This window comes from Chrysochloris asiatica, unplaced genomic scaffold, assembly GCF_000296735.1.
Source record: "Chrysochloris asiatica unplaced genomic scaffold, ChrAsi1.0 scaffold00006, whole genome shotgun sequence".
NCBI lineage: Eukaryota > Metazoa > Chordata > Mammalia > Afrosoricida > Chrysochloridae > Chrysochloris > Chrysochloris asiatica.
Genome location: NW_006408524.1, coordinates 31,107,839 through 31,130,709, shown reverse-complemented (window position 1 = coordinate 31,130,709; position 22,871 = coordinate 31,107,839). Strand labels below are relative to the sequence as shown.

General features: G+C 39.2%; 1 protein-coding gene across 1 annotated transcript in view; it reads right to left on the bottom strand.

The window, feature by feature from the left end:
- RAPGEF5 (Rap guanine nucleotide exchange factor (GEF) 5) overlaps nucleotides 1-22,871 on the bottom strand; it is a 330,713-nt gene that overhangs the window by 181,259 nt on the left and 126,583 nt on the right. The window contains exon 7 of the mRNA XM_006832222.1: nucleotides 14,481-14,529. Coding sequence (XP_006832285.1) covers nucleotides 14,481-14,529 — 49 coding nt within the window. The remainder of the gene's footprint in view (nucleotides 1-14,480; nucleotides 14,530-22,871) is intronic.

Below are 22,871 nucleotides of genomic sequence, written 5' to 3'. Positions count from 1 at the left end.
TCCATGGTACTTAACAACAACAACAACTCAGTAAGAACACGCGCTGGTAGAGACAGAATGCGAATGTACAAGGTCTGCCAGCAAGTAGAAGCAGAAGAGCAGTCTCTGGAAATGTGAGAACAAGGAGGTATTAGAGTACTGGAGAAGGACAGAGTTTTACTAACTTTAACCATCAGTGTGGTGTTAGGCAAAGCTCTCTTTTCCAGAGATAACATCCTACATCATCAATCAACCAGGAAGACAAGAATGTTGTGTTGGTTATTTTAGGGGAAAATACATGCTGCGTCTTTCCTCTTGGCTGATAGATGCTAGTAACATATTCAGTGGGGTTGAGGCAATCAGAGTAGGCCAAGCTGACCACCAATGACAGTGTAACACAGCATTCAGGAGGTGGCCAAGGAGAAGACAAGGACAAGGGAAACCCTTGCGGAAACTCCAGTTCTGAGAGAAAACAGGTGCATCCTGTGAGGACAGGCTGACAAAGTCTTAGGAAAATGTAAGTGGCTAGAAAGCATTACTCATAAATAAATAAAATTAAGTCTGATATTTTCATTACTGAAATACAACAGACAGACTTTTACTACTAGGAGCTCTTATTTTTAAGCTGGAACATTCATTGTCAGAGCATTAAAAGATTGAATGAAAAAAAAAAATCATTCATGGGAGAATGTCATTACACCCTTTAGTTTTAGAACATTTTAATTTTTTTCAATAAAAAATAATCATGTAAAGTCAAGGCAGAGAAATCTGAGATAACAATTTTAATAGCATGTGGGAAAGTCCTTGTTTTTGTTTCATTAGCAACATATACTCTAAAATACTAATATTCACCTGTCATTGGGTCATAGAGTGGTGGCTAGTGTGTTGCTGTGATGCTGAGAGCTATGCCACCGGTATTTTGAATGCCAGCAAAGTCACGTATGGTGGTGGAGTTTCAGCAGAGTTTCCACACTAAGACAGACAAGGAAGAAGCAAAGGTGAACTACTTAGTTCTAAACAGTTAAACTGTTGAACAATGAATAGCAGCAAAACACTGTCTGATATAGTGTCAAAAGATGAACCCCTCAGGTTGGAAGGCACACAAAATACGGCTAGGAAAGAGATGCCTACTCAAAGTTGAGTCAACCTTAATGATGTGGATGGAACAAAGTTTTGGGCACCTTATTTGCTGATGGGGCAAAACTCAAAATGAAAAGAAGGCTGTAAATATTCATTAGTCAGAACATGGAAAGTTTTAAGTATGAATCAGGAAAATTAAAGTCATCAAAAATGAAATGAAATGCAAAAAGATTTATATCCTAGGCTCTAGTTAGCTGAAATGGACTGGTATTTGTCATTTTGAATCCGAAAATCATATAGTTTACTATGTCTGGAACAAAAAATTAAAGGAAAATGGTATATCACTCATCATCAAAAAGAACACTTCAAGATATATTTTGATGCAAAGCTGTCTGTGATAGGATATTATCCATAGGACTACAAGGAAGACCAGGCAGTACCACTATTATTCAAATTTATGCTCAAACCACTAAAGCCAGTGATGATGAAATTGAAGACTTCTACCAACTTCTTCAGTCTGAAATTGATCAAACATGCATTGATAAGAATGAAAAAACTGGAAAAGAAAAAGGCTCAGTAGTTGGAGAATATGACCTTAGTGACAGAAATCATATGACAGAATTTTGCAAGACCACTGACTTATTTATTGCTAAGACCTTTTTCAACAACAAAAACACCTCACTAGACAGAGTACACAGGAACCAAACTGACTATATGTGTGGGGAGAGATGATGGAGAGCTCAATATTATCAGTCAACACGAGGTCAAGGCAGACTGTGAAACAGACCACCAATTGTCTGTATGCAAGTTCAGACTGAAGCTGAGAAAATTAAAACAAGCCTATGAGAGCCAATATATGACCATGAGCACATCCCACCTGAATTTAGACCCCAACTCAAGAATAGATTTGATGCATGAGGCACTAGACTAAAAGGCCAGAGGAGTTGTGAGACGACCTTAAGAATATCATCCATGAAGATAAAAAAGGTCATTAGAAAGACAGGAAAGAAAAGAGAACAATGGGTATCAGAAGAGACTCTGAAACTTGCTCTTGAATGTAGAAAAGCTAAAGCTACTGGAAGAAATGAGGAAGTGAAGTTAAAAAGTTGAACAGATAATTCCCTAGGACAGTTTTAGAAAACAAAGTCAAGAATTATAATGAAATGTGCCAAAACATGCTCAGCACTTCTCAAGCTGAAAGAACTTAAGAAAAAAAGTCAAGCCTTAACTTGAAATATCAAAGGATCCATGGACAAAATATTGAATGATGCATGAAACATCAAAAGAAGGTGGCAGGAATACACAGTCAGCGTACCAAAAAGAAGTGTTCACTTCAGGAGATACTATATGACCATGAACTGAAGATACTGAGGAAAGAGATCCAAACTACAATGAAGACAGTGGAGTAAAACAAGGCTCCAGGAATCACTGAAATGCAAATCAAAATGTTTCAACTAACTGATGCAGCACTGGAGGTACTCACTGGTTTATGCCAAGAAAATCTATCTGGAAGACAGCAACCTGGTCAATTAATGAGGAGGGATTCATATTTTGACTCACTGTAAAGAAAGGTGACCCTGAAATATGGAAGTCATTGAATAGTATCATTAATATCACATGCAAGTAAATTTTTTGCCGAAGATTATTTTTAAAAAATCATAGTAGTACTGCATTGACAAGGAGCTGCCACAAATTCAAGTCAGATTCAGATGAAGATGTGGAATGAGGGATCTCATTGCTAACATGAGATGGATCTTAGCTTAAAGCAGATAATATTAAAAAGATGCTTATTTGTGCTTTACTGACTATGCAAAAGCATTCAACTGTGTGGGTCATAACACACTATGGATAAAACAGAGAAGACTGGATATTCTGGAACAACTATGCTCATGAGGAAGCTATACATAGACCAAGAGGCAATCATTTAAACAGAACAAACAGACATTATATGGTTTGAAATCAAGAAAGGTGTGTGCCAGGGTTGTATCCTTTTACCATACTTATTCAATCTGTGTGCTGAGCAAATAACCTAAGAAACTGGATTATATTAAGAAAAACATGGCATCAGGATTTCAGGAAGACTCTTTAACAACCTGTAATATGCAGATGATACAATCTTGCTTGCTTGAAGTGAAGAGGAATTAAAATACCTACTGATGAAGAACAACAACTACAGCTTTCAGTATGGATTGCACCTCAAGATCTAGAAAAAAAAAATCCTCATAACTAGACCAATAAATATCCATCATGGAAAATGGAGAAAAAGATTAAAGTTGTCAAAATACTTCATTTTACTTGGGTCACAATCAATACTCATGGAAGCAGCAGTCAAGAAATCAAGCGATGTATTGCATTAGGCAAATCTGCTGCATAAAACCTCTTTAAACTATTAAAGAGTCAAGGTGTCACTTTGAGGACTAAAGTGTACCTGATGCAAGTCATGGTATTTTCAAGTGCTTCATACGCATGTGAAAGTTAGACAGTAAATAGGGAAGACCAGAGAAGAATGGATGCTTTGAATTACAGTGCTCGGGAAGAGCACTGAAAGTACCATCAACATCCACAAGAATAAATCTTGTTCAGAAGTACAACCAGAATGCTCCCCACAAGTGAGAATGTCTAGACTTCACCTCTTACTTTGAACATGTTGTCAGGAAGAATCAATCCCTAGAGAATGATATCATGCTTAGTAAAGTAGAGGGTCAGCAAACAAAAAAAAAGGGGGGGAGGGGAAGACCCCCCCAATGCAATGGATTGATACAGTAGCCGTAACAATGGGCTCAAACATAACAACACTGTGAGGATGGCGCAGGACAGGCAAGGTTTTGTTTGATTGTACAGAGATTCTCTATGTGTTAGAACTGACTCAAGGGTACCTAACAACCACAACAATCCTAAAATCTTATTTTATCATGCAGTTTCTCCTAAAAAGGTACTCTGTGTTTACAAAAGGAGAAGCCCATTCACTACCCACTGCTATCGAGTTGATTCCAACTCATAAGGACCCTATGTGACAGAACAGAACTGCTCCCTAGGATTTCTGAAACGGAAAATCATTAAGGGAGCAGACAGCCTCATCTTTCTCCCAAAAAACAGCTAGTGGGTTTGAAACATCACCCTTACAGTTAGCAGCCCAATGCTTGACCTTGGTACCACACCACCAAGGTTTCTTAAAAGTTAAATGAAGTCCTGATAAAATATTCTGCTGAGTGAAATAAATCAGTCACAAAAAGAACAAATACTGTATGATCCCACTTACATGAAATATCTAGAATAGGCCAGTGTATAGAGATCAATGTGTATTAATAGTTAGGAAGGGTCAGATGGGAGGGAATAGGAAAGATGTATTCACTGCTTAGGGAACACTGAGATTCTATTAAGGGTGTTGGGAATATTTGGACACAAACAGTGGTGATGGAGATGGTTGAACAATATGATGAATGTAATTAATCTCATTTAACTGTACATGTGGAAAACACTGAATGGCAAATATTTTGTTCCACATGAATCTACCACACACACACAAAAAAAGATGTAAAATTAATAACTAAAAGTAATACACTAAACCTTTTCATACCATTCTACATTATATAGGGTGACCTGGTGTGGCGCTAAAGGTTAATGTGCTAGACTGCAAGGTCAATTCAAATCACAAGGTTGGAGTTTCAAGCTCACAGCCACTACTCAGAAACCGTACCCAGGGTTGTTATGAGTTGGAACTGACTTGATGGCACTAAACAACAACAACAACATATCATATAGATTTCAATCTCACAACAAATTATAAAAATGCCTTGGCATTTTAACAACAGTTTAAACTAAGCCCCTAACTAGTTTACCTTAGAAACAGAAAAAAACAAATACTATTAGTTTATATCTACTACTTGAAAAGTTATGCGCTTCCACTCATTCTTTTCTATTTCCAAGAACAAAAGTGAAAAATAGGAATGTCTTTTCACAAATCTCATCTTGAGTCTCATAATCCAGAAGAGTATGTACTGTGTATTAACGAGTGTGAGGCATAGCAGAGTAAAAAAACCTGACAGAAAGCTGGAAAACATGGGCTTGCCTTCTGGCTGCCAACCTCTATGAACTCAGACATGGCACTTACTCATTGAATGCTGAGAAAGGCACTATCAAAGTCATTCCTCCCGTGATGAGCGCATGTTGCTCTGCCTGTCTAGCATGTATTCTTAGATTCTGTTCAATCTCTGTGTCAGCCCATGTGTCATGGATATGGTCTGAGTTGACTTCTCTACCCCGTCCATTTCTCCTCCCACTCACTTGCCTCAATTTTCCTTCTTTGCTCCAGAGGTGGGCATCTCCTTCACTCCACAAGCTCCCTTACCAAGACTTCTGTTGGGGTTGCCAGGAAAGTGGTTCTCTCTTTCTGCTAGACTTGTTAAACCTCAGAGATTTCCCGAAACAACAAATCTTTTTGGGTTTTCAGCTTGCATTTCTGTCACACATTAAAGAGCTCTGAATAAAATAATCCCAAATTTGTGATTAAGGTTAATTAAGGCAATTAATGAAATATTAATTGATATTATTTAAATATTAGAGCTTGAAGGTATCTCTAAGTTCATCAGATTTCGTACCAATCCACTTACAACACAAACTGGGATGATTCAATTAAGGTCACAAAGACATGTAATGGCAGAAAAGGAGCCTAGAACCTCTGGCTTCCTTTCCACACTTCAGTATTCTAGATGTATAGTGTTAAAACACTGAACTAGCAATGGGCTAAGCAGACACAAGATGAAATTTAAAAACTGCCAAGATGATTTACCAATATGAGAATTCTGGCTTTCCAAAAATAGAATCCCACCATGGCACAAATTCCATATGCTCTAAAGACAACGAGAGCTAAAAGTGCTCTGAATGTGGATTCTCTGGAAAAGGAAAGAAACGTATCTCCCAAGACACTAATTAGCCAACATTAGCAAGAGAATAGCAATCCAACAAAAGAAAAGAACAAGGATAGCTGTGCTAATTTCTGTAAATCCTGCAAAGCCTTAACATGCTCTTCACATCCACCAAAATTACCTCTTAAGAGAAGAAAACTGTTTAAAGGCACATCCTAATAACCTCTTAGAAAATTACTACAAAATGGATTTTTTACTAAGCAAGGGCCTTGAATCATTTATATAATCCATTGATTGGCAGTTACTTTTATTTCTGTTTGTATGGTGAGCTGAAACCAAAAACTTTTCCTAGCTACTAATTCTCATTTTAATAACCTTTCACAGTTAGACATAAATCTAGCATGACCACCTGAGCCCTAATTAACAGTTTCACTGCAAGACATAAGATATTAGAGTAATCAATTCCTATTGTCAAGCCCCAGATGTGCCAACCATCATTTTATACCTTTATTTAAATCAAATGTACAACAGCTTCTTTTTCCTTAAAAACAAAAAACACTCAACATACTTTTTTAAAACACACACATAGAAAGCATGATTCTGCAGCTGGAACTTTACTTAATTAAGGTTCCATCTAACAGTAATACTTTCATCACCTCCTAGCTCTGATGTGGAATCCTAGTGTGGTACTGCAAGATAATGCACTGGACCACAAGGTCTGTGGTTCAAACTCACCAGCAGATCCTCGGAAATCCTATACAGGGTCACTATGAGTTGGAACTGACTTCGACAGACAGCACTTAACAACAAGAGCAATAGAGTGGTTGGAATCCTGGTGTGGCACTGTAGGATAATCACTGTACTGCTAATCACAAAGTTGGTGGTTTAAATCCACCAGCTATTCCTCAGAAACCATACACAGGGTTGCGTTGAATCAAAACTGTCAAAACGGCACTTAACTGCAGCAAAATCTTCACAGTAATAAGTTTTCTTTTTTTAGAAGACAGTCACTGACACATGAATGCTTTTTATTTATGATACATGTATTGTAAGTTAAAAACAGCAGGAGTCATGTTTTTCCTTGATCACCACTATATTCTCATGCGTCACATACAAGTGCACATTTGAAAAAGGCAAGAATGCAATACCCATGACCTAGGCTCTCTTGTACCTTGTTAGTAAGTTGAATGAGGAAGTGGTCCAAATGCCCATGGTCTTCATTTCTGTCACATTACCTTCCCTCTCCCAGTCTATGCCTAAGGCCTCATGGTGAGTTCCTTGTGATCAGTGGACTGAGAAAGAGAAAACTCTTGCTTGATTTACAGGTGATTCTGCAGGGTTTGTGCTACTCAAAAGTAGACAGCAGCAGTACTACAGCCTCTTTCTGGGTTACCCTGGTCGTTCATTTTGCTTAGGAGGAGCAACAGCCAGATGTACAACTGTATACTAATTCATGGGTTGTGGTCAATAGACGTTTAAGGATCTGAAATGAACATTGGAAAATTGGTGACAAAGATGGGTGGGGAAGAGGTATGTGAATAGACCTCTCAGGTATGTGAAAAGACCTCTTGGAATGGGTGTAAAATGTGAAAATATTTATGCCTCAGGTGAATCCTCATCAAAGGGTTACCTGAGCAGCAGAGGACGTTAACAATCAAGTAGACAGGATGACATGTCCTGTGGAAATAAATCATCCTTTTCCCAGTTACTCCTGTCATTGCCCAATGAGCTCAAGAATAAAGTGGTCATGGATGGAGGTTATGCATGGGCTCAGCAGCATGAACTTCCACTCCCCAAGGCTATCTTGGCTACAACCACTGCTAAGTGCACAATCTGCCAGCAGCAGAAACCAACACTGAGTCTGTGATATTGGGACCATTCCTTAGGAAAGTCAGCCAGCAACTTGGTGGCAAGTTGATTATACTTGACCACTTTCATCGTGGATGGTGGTAGTTATGTGCCATGGAGTTGGTTCCAACTCATAGCAACCCTGTACAGGGTTTCCAAGGCTGTAAATCTTTACAGGGGAAGAAAGCCTCATCTTTCTCCCACAGAACAGCTGGTAGGCACTCACTTATTTATACCAAGAAATTTGGAAGACTGCTCCCTGGCCAAATGATGGAAGAGATCCATATTTGTGCCCATGCCAAAGAGAGGTGACCCAATAGAATGCAGAAATCATCAGACAATATTATTAATATTGCATGCAAATAAGATTTTGCTAAAGATAATTTAAAAACAGCTGCAACAGTACATTGACAGGGAACTGCCAGAGGTTCACGTTGGATTCACACAAGGATGTGGAATGAAGGCTATCACTGCTGACATCAGATGCATCTTGGCTGACAGCATAGAATACCAGAAAGATGTTTACCTGTGTTTTACTGGATATGCAAAGGTTTTTAATTGTGGGGATCATGACAAGCTATGGACAAAATTGCAGAGAATGAGTACTTCAGAACACTTAACTGTGTGCACCAAGTTGTATTCTTTCATGGTATTTATTAAATCTGCATGCTGCTCAAATAATACAAAATTCTGGGTTATATGATGAAGAATGTGGCATCATGATTGAAGGAAAATTCATTAACAATGAAAAATATGCAGATGATATAACCTTGCTTGCTCCAAGAGAAGAGGACTTAAAATATTTACTGATGAAGATCAAAGACCACAGCCTTTAGTATGGGTTGCACCTCAATGTAAAGAAAACAAAAATCCTCATGACTGGACCAATAAATAACATCAAGATAAATGGAGAAAAGATTGAAGTTGGGAAAACATTGAAACTGTCAAAGACTTCATTTTGCTTAGATCCTCTATCAACACTCATGGAAGCAGCAGTCAAAAAATCAAATGGCACATTGCACTAGGCAAATCTGTTGCACAAGACATCTTTAAAGTGTTCAAGTGCAAAGTTTGAGGTCTAAGGTATGCATGACCCAAGCCACAGTATTTTCAATAACCTCATATGCATGTGGTAAGTTGGATGATGAATAAAGACTGTAAAAGAATTGATGCACTAGAGTTATGGTGTTGGAAGCGAATATTAAAAGTAAAATGGGCTGCCAAAGAATAAATGAATCTGTGTTGCAAGTACAGTCAGAATGCTTCTTAGAAGCCTGGATGGCCAGACTTCATGTCTGAAACTTAGGACATATTATCAGGAGGGACCAATCCCTGGAGAAGGACATCATGGTCGGTAAAGTGGAAGACCCCCCAATGGGCTGGATTGGCACAGTAGCTGCAGCAATGCATAAACGAAGCAACAATTGTGAGGTTGGCACAGGACTGGGCAGTATTTCGTTCTGTTGTGCATAATAAGGTCCCTATAAGTCAGTACCAACTAAATTGCACCTAACAAATCCAACAGCAACAAAATACCTGCTTTATATTGTTGTCCTCACTCCATCTCATCTTGACCTCTTCTGTAAACATCTAGCAATTCGATTCTGTTACTGAGCATCCATCCCCATTTACACGGCCTTCTCTGTTCAATGTCTTATGAGCCTGATGGCTCCTTGCACCCTCCTCATCACCAGCTTTAGCCCACTAAAGCTGTCCTCTAGATCAGCCAAATTATCAAGAAAAAAATAATCAAGAAAGGAATATGAATATAATACGTGAACTCACATGAGTTTCATTTAAAAAGGAACTGAGATTCTTACAGTTTACAGCTGAATAAAGAAAGATGTAAAATGTATGGTTTGAGTTCTTGAGACATTTCCATTCCATTTATTTCTTCAAATTTTGCCATCATTTTGATTCTGTCATAGTTTTTCTGCCTGAAAAATTTCATTCTAGTTTAGCATTATTCAACAAGCACCTCTCTTCTGTGTTCATTCCATTCAGTGCCTGCCCGCCTCCCCCTCTGAACAGTAAGGAAGAGTAAAAACGTGCCTCTTCCTGACATTCCCTCTCTAAGCCAGCTTTATTTCTACCTCAGTGAGTCTCCATTTCAGATACAATTTCAACAGACCATGACTCTCTCTCCTTCAAAATGTATTTAAGAGCTTTCTTTTCCTTTCCATATATTATTTTTGACAGGTACTAGGAAACAGTTCCATGCAATCAAATCAACGAATAGTACTTGTTTTAAGTATTATTAGGCAATTTAAAATTTTTTTTTAGAAGAAGCCACTTTGAGATGAAAAATAAAGCCTTAAAAAAAGACCACCAGTATGGCATTCATTGTTCTCTGTGGCTACAATACGTAACACAATGTGGTTTGCTTTCTTTTATTGTGTACTTATACTCTTTTCATGGTTGCAGTAATCTGCAAATATATACTTTTAATTTTCAATTACATTTCCCCTTGAAATCTAAAACAATTTAGACCACAGTTGTGAAATTTTATTTTAAAGAACTATATATAGAACGCTGTGCTATTATGATGGCTAGATAAATGATTTTAAAAACAAATGGTGAAGACCCTAGGGAGAAGAGCATGAGCGGAATGAGGGACCCTATCCAGAGAAGCAGCAACACCAGAGAGAGGGAGCAGCTGAGGACTCTAGACTCATAGAAAGAGAGGGACTGAGTGCTGGTGGCCAGGAGGCAGGCTTGCAGAATGTGTACTTTGGTTGTTTATATATTCCTGAGCGTTTTTGTGTATATCTCCCCACCCCTCCAAAAAAAGAAAAACAGAGGGAATGGAAGCAAATACTGTTGAATGAGGATGCTCAGATGAGACTGTAATCGTTACAATGAAACGATGGGGCAAAGTCCAGATTCTCCTGTGTAAACTATCACTCCGTTTACAAAAAAAATGGTGAAGAAGGTGTCCGAGCCCACAGTAGATGGAAGAATTCTCTTTATAGAGGCCCCAGCTTGAGATTCGAGAGATTAAAAGTATAGCTCAATGGGTTAGGGGTGAGCCTCCAAGAAAACGGCATCTCTTTAGAGAAGCTGCAGTTTGAACAGAAGTTTCAGCCTCCAGCTGCTTTTCAGACAGCTGACCAGCTAAAATGCTAAGTCAGAAAGTACTGCTCCTAGGTTTCCAATTCATACATGCATGGGTTTTTTCCAAACCACATGTGCTTAAACATTCTCTGCAATCAATAGGTGACTGCAGACAAGTTCTCTCAGTAACACACTTGTCTTCACCTCCCTAGGGTGTCTTCCTAAAAAGAGTGCAATCAAAACAGAGGCTTCCAGGGGGATCTGCTGGACCAGTTAAATTCAAGGCAGAGAGGTTAGCTCAGAAGGTTATGGCCACAGTATTTTGGGATCCCAAAACGGTAATCTTGATAGATTTTCTTCAAGGACACAGGATGGTTACAGGGACTTACTAAGACTTTTTTTTTTTTTTTTAATGAAAACTGCACTGGTGAGAAAAAGGTCAGGCAAGTTGCATCGATTCTTTTTTTGATCACAAAATGCACCTGCACATTCTTTTAGGGTAGTAAGGGCAGGTCTATGAGAAGCTCACTGGAAAACCTTACCCTATATACCCTACCCAGGCCATGGTATTTTCAATAACCTCATATGGATACGAAAGCTGGACAGTGAATAAGGAAGATTGTAGAAGAATTGATGCCTTTGAATCGTGGTGTTGGAGAATACTAAAAGTGCCATGGACTGCCAAAAGAACCAATAGATCTGTTTTGGAAGAAGTGCAGCCAGAGTGCTCCTTGGAGGCCAGGATGGCTAAGCTTCGTCTCTCATACTTTGGACATATTGTAAGGAGGGAACAGTCGCTGGAGAAGGATGTCATGCTGGGTAAGGTGGAGGGTCAGAGAAAAAGAGGAAGACCCCCAACGAGATGGATCGGCCAGGTGGCATCATTTATGGCATCAAGTGTGGCCGCAGTAGTGAGGTTGGCCCAGGATCGGACATTGTTTCGTTCTGCTGTGCATGGGGTTGCTATGAGTTGGTTCCGACTCAATGGTACCTGACAACAACAACAACATACACCCTACAGCCTTAATCTCGTCCCTTTTTAATCTTGACTTTTTGTTCCCGAAACTCAAAGAGTTAAAGGAACACAACTTGAGTCCCTCAACGATGGCCAACCTGCCATTGTTGACATGGTACAAATAGGTAACCACAGACTTGTGTGGTACAAATAGGTAACCACAGAATTCTTCAGGGAGCGTTAGAGAGATGAAGAACTGTAGACCTAGATGGCTAGTATGTCAAGAAACACAGCTTCATATTTAAGGCATTTTCACTTAATAAACATTTCTACAATTTTGTAGCAATACTTTAAAAAAAAACCAACAATAAACTTTTTAGTGTTAATCGAATGAAGGTCTACAGAGAAAATCATCAGTTTTACATTCAACCAATCAGACACTTTGTTTTATCTCAATGATCGTAATCCCTTCTATGCAACAACAGTTATCCCGCTTCCTCTCTGTGATTCTAAGTTCCATTCCATCCACCTTTCTCAGCTTTGTCCTTCGGTAAATATTCCCCTTTTGATTTTGAATGATTGAATGTTCCATCATTCATAGGGAGCATGCCTTAGTAGTGTTGTTCCCCCTATGGCAGTGGTGATTATGTGCCGTAGAGTCAGTTCCAACTCATAGCGACCCTACGTAAATCTTTACAGGAGCAGAAAGCCTCATCTTTCTCCTGCAGAAATGCTGGTAGTTTCAAACTGTTGACTTTGAGGTTAGCAGCCCAACTTGTAACCACTACGACACCAGAGCTTCTTATTCCCCCATATACCTGTATAATGTTTGGCTGAATGTTGGACTATGTTCTAGACATGAAGGGTGGTTGAGGGCTATGGTCTCAGGTTTCTCCAATCTCTTTCTGACCAGTAAGACCAATCTCTCTCTTTTTTTTCTTTCAATACTTTTTGAATTTTGTTCCACATACTCTGCCATTCTATCTGGGACATTTCAGTGTGATCTCTCAGAGCAGTTGGTAGTGGTTGCTGGGCACCATCTAGTTCTACTGGTCTCCGAGTCGTGGAGACTTATGCTCACGTTTCATTAGTCTGTTATACAAATTGATTCCAAGTCTCTTCAATTCTCATCGCTCTTCTTTCTTCTGCATATGGAGAGGCCAATAACGGCACCTTAGACAGCTGCTCATGAGTGTATAGCAATACTTTCTGACTTACCTTCATGTGGGCAAGAAAATCTAGTCACAGGGTATCAGTCAAGAGACAAATAGGACAAATCTGGCCCATAAGCTTATCTTCAGAATTTTGGTACTACCAAGATCAGAGAAATGGTGGAATTACACTAAAGCAGTTTCAGACATTCCTAAACAAGTTTAAAATCTGTCTCTGAAGTCTGAAAATAATGAAGATTATATATGTGAAAATAATGAAGGTTCTGGTGGATTTAACACAAATGAGAAGGAGACAAAATGAACTAGTGGACTAGGCTCAAAAGGAGGCTGTCTTGAAGGAAAAGCAGCAAAATAAGATTTTCTTGCCCTTCTTTATGTCTAGAGTCAACCCAAGGATTCTTTCATCCTCAAAACAGAACCCAAAGGGGAGAGGATGTCCAAAGAGCTTCTGATCACCAGACACCAGTTTTTATACAGGCCATCTGGTGACACTGATAGCATTCCTTGGGTCATAAAACCATTCTCATCCTCCTGTTTGGAGTTGTTCCTCCGCATGAACATAAATTCACTGCTCCTCTAAGCTTCCTATGCAGCCTTCCGAGTTGCTGCTGTGAATTTTATCCCACATTGATAATTCTTGGAAGAGCAGAGTGCTCAAGGAAGATATTTTTCAGTAGTTGAACTGAACTGTTTCTTAGGTGTTGTGAGGGTTTGGGGGGATAGTTTTGGTTTAAGGTTTGGGGATTGTCTTAGGGCAGTGGTACATAAGAGTTTAAAATTCTATTTTGCATTTTCCTCCTTTTGGTTGCAATTTCTCTATGGAATCTTTGATCAAGCAAGGTCTTCAATAATGGTAGCCTGGTGCCATCCAGTTCTTCTGGTTTTGTGTCAGGGGAGCATCTGACCATGGAGGAGACTGGCCACATATTATGTATCTACCTCCTTCTTGACTTTCTTTCTTCCTTGGCTACTTCAGGTGAGTAGAGATCAATTGTTGTTCCTTGAATGGCCACTTGAAGGCTTTGAAGATCCCAGGTATAATGTGATGGGCAAGAGGGTAGAACAGAGCACTGAACACATTATTGGGACGACTGACTGGAATGTCCCATGGGACCAGGACCCAGAAAGCCAAGTCCCAGAAGGCTTTGCTTGTGCAGGAGCAGCCTCAAGAGATACTCTTTTTTTTGGGTCATTCTTGCAAATGTTTCTGTCACTCAACTTTTACCAATTTAGCTTCTTGCAGGTGTGCAGTTTGTTGGCAGTGGTCACAGTGGTTGGCTAAGCAAGACTACCCTTGATGACTGTGATGTTTCCATCACCGTTAACCGCTCTTTCCCCTTCCCTCCCTGGTAACCACCAGTAAACTTTGTTCTCTGTAAACACACATACATACACACATGCACAAACCCAAATGCATTCTAACACCAAAACTTCCTGATGCACACTCAACAGGCTGCTCACTCAGGAAAATAAGTGACAATTCCCAAAGAATTAAAATCTTCCTCCAGACCCATAAAGATTACTCACCAGACTTCCTTGCTTTCAAAGCAATAACAGCTGCTAGCTCTCTCTGCATCTAATAAAATATTAGGGGAAAAACTGAATTAGAAGAAGAAAAATGTAGATACCAAAAGCAGTATTTTGTTTCTAACTTGTTGTTGTTGTTAAGCGCCATCGAATTAGTTCCAACTGATGGCGATCCTGTATAGGGTTGTTTGAACTGCACACCTTATGGTTCAAACTGACCTTGTGGCCCTGTGTTTACCCTACAGCGCCACACCAGCACTCTTAAGTAGGTAACCAAAATTGAAAGCTGTTGCAGTTAAATCTAAATTTTCTGCCTTCATTTGATTTGTTATTTTTTAAAAATCATAATGATGATACATCTAACAAAGTATTTGACATCTCAGTAATTTTCACATGGACAGTTTAGTGATGTTAACTATGGTGAACATGTTACTTAACCATCAACCTTATCCATTCCCAAATTAGCCTCTGATTGGAATTTTACACCAAAATTCTGGGAGAACTCTATTGACTTAACTTAAAAAACAAACAAAAATTAGTTGAAAGCCAGGATGCATACATTGTAAAACACTAGTACTCATGCAATGATGATGAGAGAACATAAAAAGTTTAACTAGATGATAGTCAGAACGGATGCAAATACAAATTAAATTACTGAAATATGCATGCCAAAAGTATTACAGTCTGAATTATTTCTCAAAGATTCCAGCTTATTCAGAAATGCTAGGAAAATTGAGATAGATGGTCTTGCAATGAATGTTTTCTCAAAGCCTGCCAATTTTACAGGAACGCTTTTAGATAACATGTCACATTAAAAAGCAGGTGGGAGAGACCCACAGGGCAGGTGAAATGGGAATAAACAAGATGACCTTTGAAATCCTAAATCCCTTAGATACCACTTATTTGGCCAGGCTCTTGGTCTTTCTCACACCACACTTTCAATGTTCACATTTGTTAAAAGCGTTCTCAAAGAGGAACATAAAATAAAGACAAAAGAGAGAACCACAACACCATCACTTTCAAAGGAAACACTAAGGGGGACTAAAAAAAGAGAACCTAAGGATAGTCTTAGGGAATTCTAGGTTTGAAAGCATTATAAATTCCATAAAGACCAAGTCCTTCCCCTTTAGGGCATAATATTTTAAGCTTAGAAGTATATATGTATTCAGGTGTCTAGAGGTGGTGGGGTGGGAGGGTGTGTGGAAGGGCATGCAGCTTAATACATTACAGTGACACTTTACAGTCCCTGGATGGTACAAATGGTCCACCCAGAGGGGCTTCAGAAGAAAGCTGTGGCAATTTACCTTCAAAATATCAGCCTCTAAAAACCTGATGGACAGACCACAGTTCTACTCTGACACATATGGATTCACCATGAATTAGAGACGATTCAACAGTAACTTTTTTCAGATGATGCTTTAAAAGAAGTAACAGTGAGAACTCAATGTTAAATTGAACATTTGTCATCAAATGTCTGGTAGTGTAGTGGTCAAGATCAGCAGTTTGAAACTGTCAGCCATTCCACTGGAGAAAGATGAAGCATTCTACTCCTGTAAAGATTTACAGCCTAGGAAGCCCTACACAGGGTCACTATGAGTCACAACTGACTCCATGGCATACCCCCACCACCAATTTACTTGAAAGTGAGGGTCACAATGTGCTAGAAGGCTTTCACAATGGCCAGGGCCTCATCTTCAACTCTGAAGAAGGAATTTGCCTAGGTTGTACTGGACCACAAGGTTGGTTTAAACTGCAAGGTCGGTGGTTCAAACCCACCAGCCACTCCTTGGAAACTGTATTACAGGATGGCTATGAGTCAGAACCAACTCAAAGGCACTTAACAACAACATTTTTCCTACTATGCTTTGACTGGCTGTTAGTATGGACACCATTCAAATGTGCAAAGTCTTGACTTAGCTGATTCTTTGATGCCTTAAGACTGTCTTAGAAAAATATATAGTAATGAGAAGCCAAGAAATGCTGAAGACATAATGATTAAGCACTTATTTGCTCAATGAAAGGTTGATGGTTCGAATCCAACCAGTGGCTCTTTGGGAGAACGATCTGACCATCTGTGTCTGGTAAAGAAAGCAGGCAATAAAACCCTCTGGGGCAACTCTAATCTGTCATGTGGGGCCAGTATGAGTTGAAATCAACTCAATGGCACACAATGACAATAAGAAGTCAATTAGTCACATCTCAACTTTAGCACTAAATATACTCATGATTCAAAGATTTGTAGTTGAAGAACTTATGGGATCAAGAGGGTTCGGCAAGATAAAAGTGGTGAGTGACCTTAGGAAAAACTTTGTAAATCACTGTTTGTGTAACAAAATGAACAAAAACTACAACAAAATTACAATGCCAGCTAGGGAATCCAGACCCAGAGAGGGAGAGGGGCTGTGTGCTGATGACCATGGAGCAGGCTTGTAGGATATACGCTTTGGTTGGTTGATGATGCATGGAGGGGACTGTAACCATGGCAATGAAATGATATATGATAGGATGAATGTAAATCTAATGTTCTCACATGTAAACAATCACATAATTCACAATAAGACTTTTTTTTTTTAAATTACAATGCCAGTTATCTATTTTAAATTTACTCAACTATTTCCATCTCTTTTCAAGGAGCTCTGGTAGCGTAGTGATTACGAATCGGGCTGCAAACCTTAAGGTCAGCGGTTCGAAACTACCAGCCGCTCTGCGGGAGAAAGATGAGGCTTTCTACTCCCGTAAAGATTTACACCCTCGGAAACCCTGTACAGGGTCGCTATGGGTCGGAACCGACTCGACGGCACTTAATAATAACAACAATTTCCATCTCTTTTCAGGATTTTCCTTGTTCACAATGTCACAAATAGTTGGGATGGGGCGAGATGCAGATTATGAATCTCCACTAAGACCTTCTATCAATGGCCTCCTGAGTGTACGGCCTCCCTGGGAAGACTCTACTATGGTCACAGAGATGGGAAGAAACCAATAATGGCAAACGATGCATAAAGTGGATTACTTATTTTGCTAACACAGCATCAAAAAACAATCTTCAGTTTTTCTATACTTCAAATTTCCTTTCTGGAATCTATTTTGTTTTTGTTTTTCTCTTTCTAATTAGAAATAAGGTTCAAAATACAGATGACTCCCCAGAGAAGCAGTGATGCCTGAGATGGAGGCAGAGACGATGACATGGAGAGATGCAACAGTTGGGGACTTTAGACACAGAGAGGGTGAAGGGCTGTGTGCTGACGACCAGGAGAGGTGGGGGCAGTCTTTTAGTGTATATATAGCCTTTAGTTGGTTGATGATGCATGGAGGGGATTGTAACCATGGCAATGAAACGATATACAATAGGATGAATGTAAAACTAATGTTCTCCCATGTAAACTATCACATAATTCACAACAAAACATTAAAAAAAACACAAAAAAACAGATGACTCAGAAGAGAAATTGTATTATATTTCCAACATTGTATATATAGCACTACATCTACTACACTTTTTCAAAGATTTGGTGAGGAGAGAGAACAGCAAGAATCCATTAAATAATTTTAGGGATGCCAGAAGGATGAGCTATGGGTGGTGGGAATGGTAAGACGATCGGTGCAGCTCGATTCAGAAGGAACCTGAGCTTTTTTATTGGGGGGGCGGGGGAGTGGAATTATTAAACACTACATCTGGTAAACTAGTGGTTACAAGTTGGGCTGCTAACCTCAAGGTCAGCGGTTTGAAACTACCAGCGGTTCTGTGGAAGAAAGATGAGGCTTTCTGCTCCTGCTAAAGATTTACAGCCTCAGAAACCATGTACAGGGTCATTATGGGTCGGAACCAACTCGACAGCACTTAACAACAACAATAACAACATCCTCTTTGCAATCAAGGAGAACGTAAGCGTCTTTTAAACTAGAACACTGTCTATGTTTCTGCCACAGGAAAACACAGGTTTTTTTATGGGTAGGTTGTTGTTAAGTGCTGTCAAGTTGGTTCTGACTCAGTGACTGTTCAGGATTGCCAAGGAGTATTGGTAGGTTTGAACTACTGACCTTGTGGTTAGAAATCCAGGGATTATCATACAGTGCCACACTACTCCTTCTATAAAACAAAGGGAAAATTCTGTGCTGGTCAAGCAACACACAAATGAGTTATGTGCTCATGACATGCTACTTTATATGGCTAATGGAAAAGTGAGCAGTTCAAACCCACCAGCCACACCTTGGAAGAAAGATGTGACAGTCTGCTTCAGAACCCAAACCCAAAAAGCCACAGAAAATGTCAAATGCAAACTCTTGAGTGCTAGGAAGTACCTGAGTGAAAGACAGAATCCAATTGAGAAGATTGAAGCAGCCTTCCCGGAAGGAGAGACCTTCGAAAATGAAGTCAAGGAAGGTCCTTTAGGGAGCACTGACCAGTGTCGTCAAAGGTCTTCATTAACCAAAGTGCTGTTTGCACAAATCAATTTTAAATAGAATCACTAACTCACATATTTTCTAAAGGTTATCTGAGTAAATCTTTTCATCTTGTAATTTTGATACCAATATATTTTTTAAGACACAGAACAAACTGTCTCCACTTGCTAAATAAATGTAAGAAACAATCTGATATTCTCCCCGTTTTAGTCCCAAACATGTTGTGTTGCTGTTAAGCACCTTCCAGTCGGTAAACCATTATAGAATCTTAAACTAATTAGGACATTAGAAACACTAAAAGAAAACAAATAAATATGCTTCTTAAAGCAATCCACGTTCATTTATAAGAGATACTAGCTCAGCAGTAGTGGTGACTTGACCTTTGTCCAATGTAGGAGCACATGTGGGCTAAGTAACAATTTAGTCTGTTCCTCAAAGGCCTTTTTCCCTCCTTCAAATTCATTATTATGTTCTAACAAGCTAATATTGCCACAAGTCTGACACATGGATAGTCCTGCAATTATCTCTGAATGTCAACCAATAATTAGAAAATTCAGCAAGTTATATACCTGTAGAGGCCTTACTGCTGTCCACCTATTGAACACATCATTTCCCCAGTCATTGCTGTCTGTCACCATATGAAAAAGGGGTTACTGAGCATGCCCAGATGATACAACAAACTTATGGTTATTCATCTATTTCAAGGCAATTAAAAATATTTTAAAGACCTTTTTTAGTGTATGCAGAAATATCAACTTTATTATAGTTCAGACAATAACTAGGCCAGTCAAAGACCAATATATTTAGAAGTGGCCTGAGACCAACAAGGTGAACTGGAATACAGTCTTACACTTAGGTTTCTAAAGTCTGTTACTTCATGAACATCAAACTCCCGGTGTGGCTTTGTGGGTTAATGCACTGAACTGCCAGGTCAATTTGAACTGCAAGATTGGTGGTTTAAGCTTACCAGTCACTCCTTGGAAAGCCTACACAGAGTTGCTATGAGTTGGAACCGACTTCATGGCACATAAAAACAATATAAACATCAGGAAGCCAGTTGGTGCAGTAGTTAAGCACTCTGCTGCTAACTGAAAGGTTAGCAGTTCAAACACACCAGTCACTCCATGGGAGAAAGATGTGGCAGTCTGCTTCTGAAAAGATTCTAGTTTTGGAAACCCTATGGGACAGTTCTATGCTAACCTATAGGGTTACTGTATAGTTGACACGTGCAGCTAGTTTGATGCGTACACACTGAAAGATCTGATTATTTTAGTTGATCACAAGTATGATATGAGTGAATAATGGGAATGGGATTACTTAAAATGAATAATAACATTTTTTTAACACAATGTGAAGAATGGTGTTCAGACAACACACACACAAAATCCGGAAGGTCAATATTTGGACTGTATTCAGTTGTGGATACCATTTGTTTCGATTCATGAGAAGTTGGCAGCCTCCACAGCAGAGCAACCAGCAAGCACCTGGACACAACAGTCCTCATGCACCTTGTCTTCCCTGTCGGCTCTAACCCGGTCACTCATTCCCTTCTGCTTAACCACTGGGATTTCAGGACACCACAGGCCCCAGGCTTTTCACCTTCCTCTCTGGATGCTACTTGGATCTCCCCAAGGCTCCGTTTTCATTGTGGTTACCTTTATATCTCAATGTTCCTTAGTGGTCTAGCCTCAAACACTCTTGATGTCTTCCTTTTCTAGGATCTCTCTCCGAGGAATGATCACTCACTTACATGGCCTCAATAATGTTGTCTTCAGTCCGGATTTCCAGGTTCCTATAACCCCGTATCTGCCCACCTCTTGACCAGCTGTCCTGAATGTCCCACTTGTAGCTCAAACTCAACATGCCCAAAGGAACATGCTTTAAGGAGAGACACGACCATTAGAGCTTCGGATATTTGAAAATTTGAAGGAGAAATACAAACCAAATGACAGTAAGAACTGACAAAAAGGCATATTTTGACTTATCCTAAGAGCTTTCAAGTAACCACACAGCTACAGCTGGACAGTGGAACAATCTACTATGTGATGTTCAATATAAGATCCTTTATGTGGGAAGGTAAACTCTGGAAGTATCCAGACTAAAGAAGTAGTCTAAAGATTTTTCCAATGAATACCCCTTTCCAAATCACCCTACTATCAAAAGAGACCAAGCACAAGACTCCTGGGGCTGGTGATATTTGCCAGCCTAGCACTGAATGATCATTTTATGACCATCCACTGGACATAGAGGTGGTGTAAATCTTAACAAACAAATAAAAAATAGCTACAAGAGGCCATTTCTTGTTGTGAAAATCTGATAAATTTCATGGCACAAAGGACAGGGAAGCTACAGACGTACTGGCTGAAAGCAATTTGAAAAGAGTAAGGTAACCACAGAGACTGATCTTTTCAAAGAGTAGACATATCCACTTCTTCAGTTTTCAAAGTTACACTTATACAACTCCTGGATCAGGAATTTCCCCAAAGCCAACAAAAATATCCTGATAATGAAAAATTTCTTATCTATGAGTATACTGTGAATTCTGAGTGTTGCTCTAATAAATAAAACAATCATCACATTTATACCACTATATTTTTAGTTTTCTGAGGGTAAGCAAAAAGGTATGGATACTAAGAAGTTTCTAGTTCATACATGCAAGGATTTATTCCAAACAAACCATGTTTAAACAGGTCTCTGTGATAAGGAGATGGCTGCAGATACTAACACACTTCCTTAATCTCATTAGGGTGTCTTCCAAAAAAAAAAGGTGCAATCAAAATATTGGCATCTGAGGGAATCCACTGGACCAGTTAAATTTAAGATGAAAAGGTCACCTCAGAAGTTACTGCAACTGATTTTTGAGACTCCAAATGAATAAACCTTGTGGCTATGTGGATAAGCAATGGATTTCAAACCAAGGTCAGTGGTTTGAGCCCACCAATCACTCAGCAGGAGAAAGATGAGGCTTTCTGTTCCCACAAAAAAATGACAGCCTTGGCAGCCCTATGCAAGGTCACCATGACTTGGAATCAACTCAATGGTACTTAAAAACAATCTTGATTTATTTTCTCCAAGGACACAAGATGATCACAGGGGTTAATTACTAAATTTTAAAAAAAGTAAAAATTGTATTGGTGAGAAAAACACCAAAAGTTGCATCAAGAAAAAATTTCCCACTACAATATACCTGTTCATTCTTTGATGATAGCAATTTTGTTGGGAACAAAATCCATATAATGGATTCTATACCTGATCTTACCCCTTCATGCTTATTTTTGTTCCCCAAACTCAACATAACATTTAAAAAGAACACAATATGAGTATCCTGAGGATGTTCAAACTGCCATTTTTGATGTGGTGTGAATCGAAGAGTGCAGAATTCTTTTTACTACAAGGCTGTAGTAAAGGGTTGTAGAGTCAGTTTCAACTCACACAGTGTCCCAGTATAGGGTTTCTAAGGAGCAGCTGGTGGGTTTGAACCTCTGACTTTGTGGTTAGCTGTACAGTGCTTATTCTACCGTGCATCAGGGGAAGGGTTAGAGAGATGGAAATACCACATTCAGAAGTGTATACACCTAGACGGAGGCTATATCAAGAAATATTAGTTGCAGAGGAAGGTAGAATCACTACTGAATAGTTTTCTTCTTGTCTAGTTGGTTCTGGTGAAAGGAGATGGGGTTAAGATTCTCATAATTCAATAGTGAGTAATTGTTATCATGACTAATTGCAACTGTCATAACCGTAAAGGTAGAACTTTTATAACAAAAAGAGGAGAGTAGTTAATCTTACAGTCCAGGAACAGAGAACCCTAGGACCATCAAGGGAGAAGAGCATGAGCAGAATATGGGATATTATCCAGAGAATATGGGTTGCATCTCAATGTCAGAAAAACAAAAATCTTCACCACTGGACCAATAAACAACATTCTTATCAATGGAGAAAAGATTGAAGTTGTCAAGGACTTCATTCTTCTTGGATCAACTATCA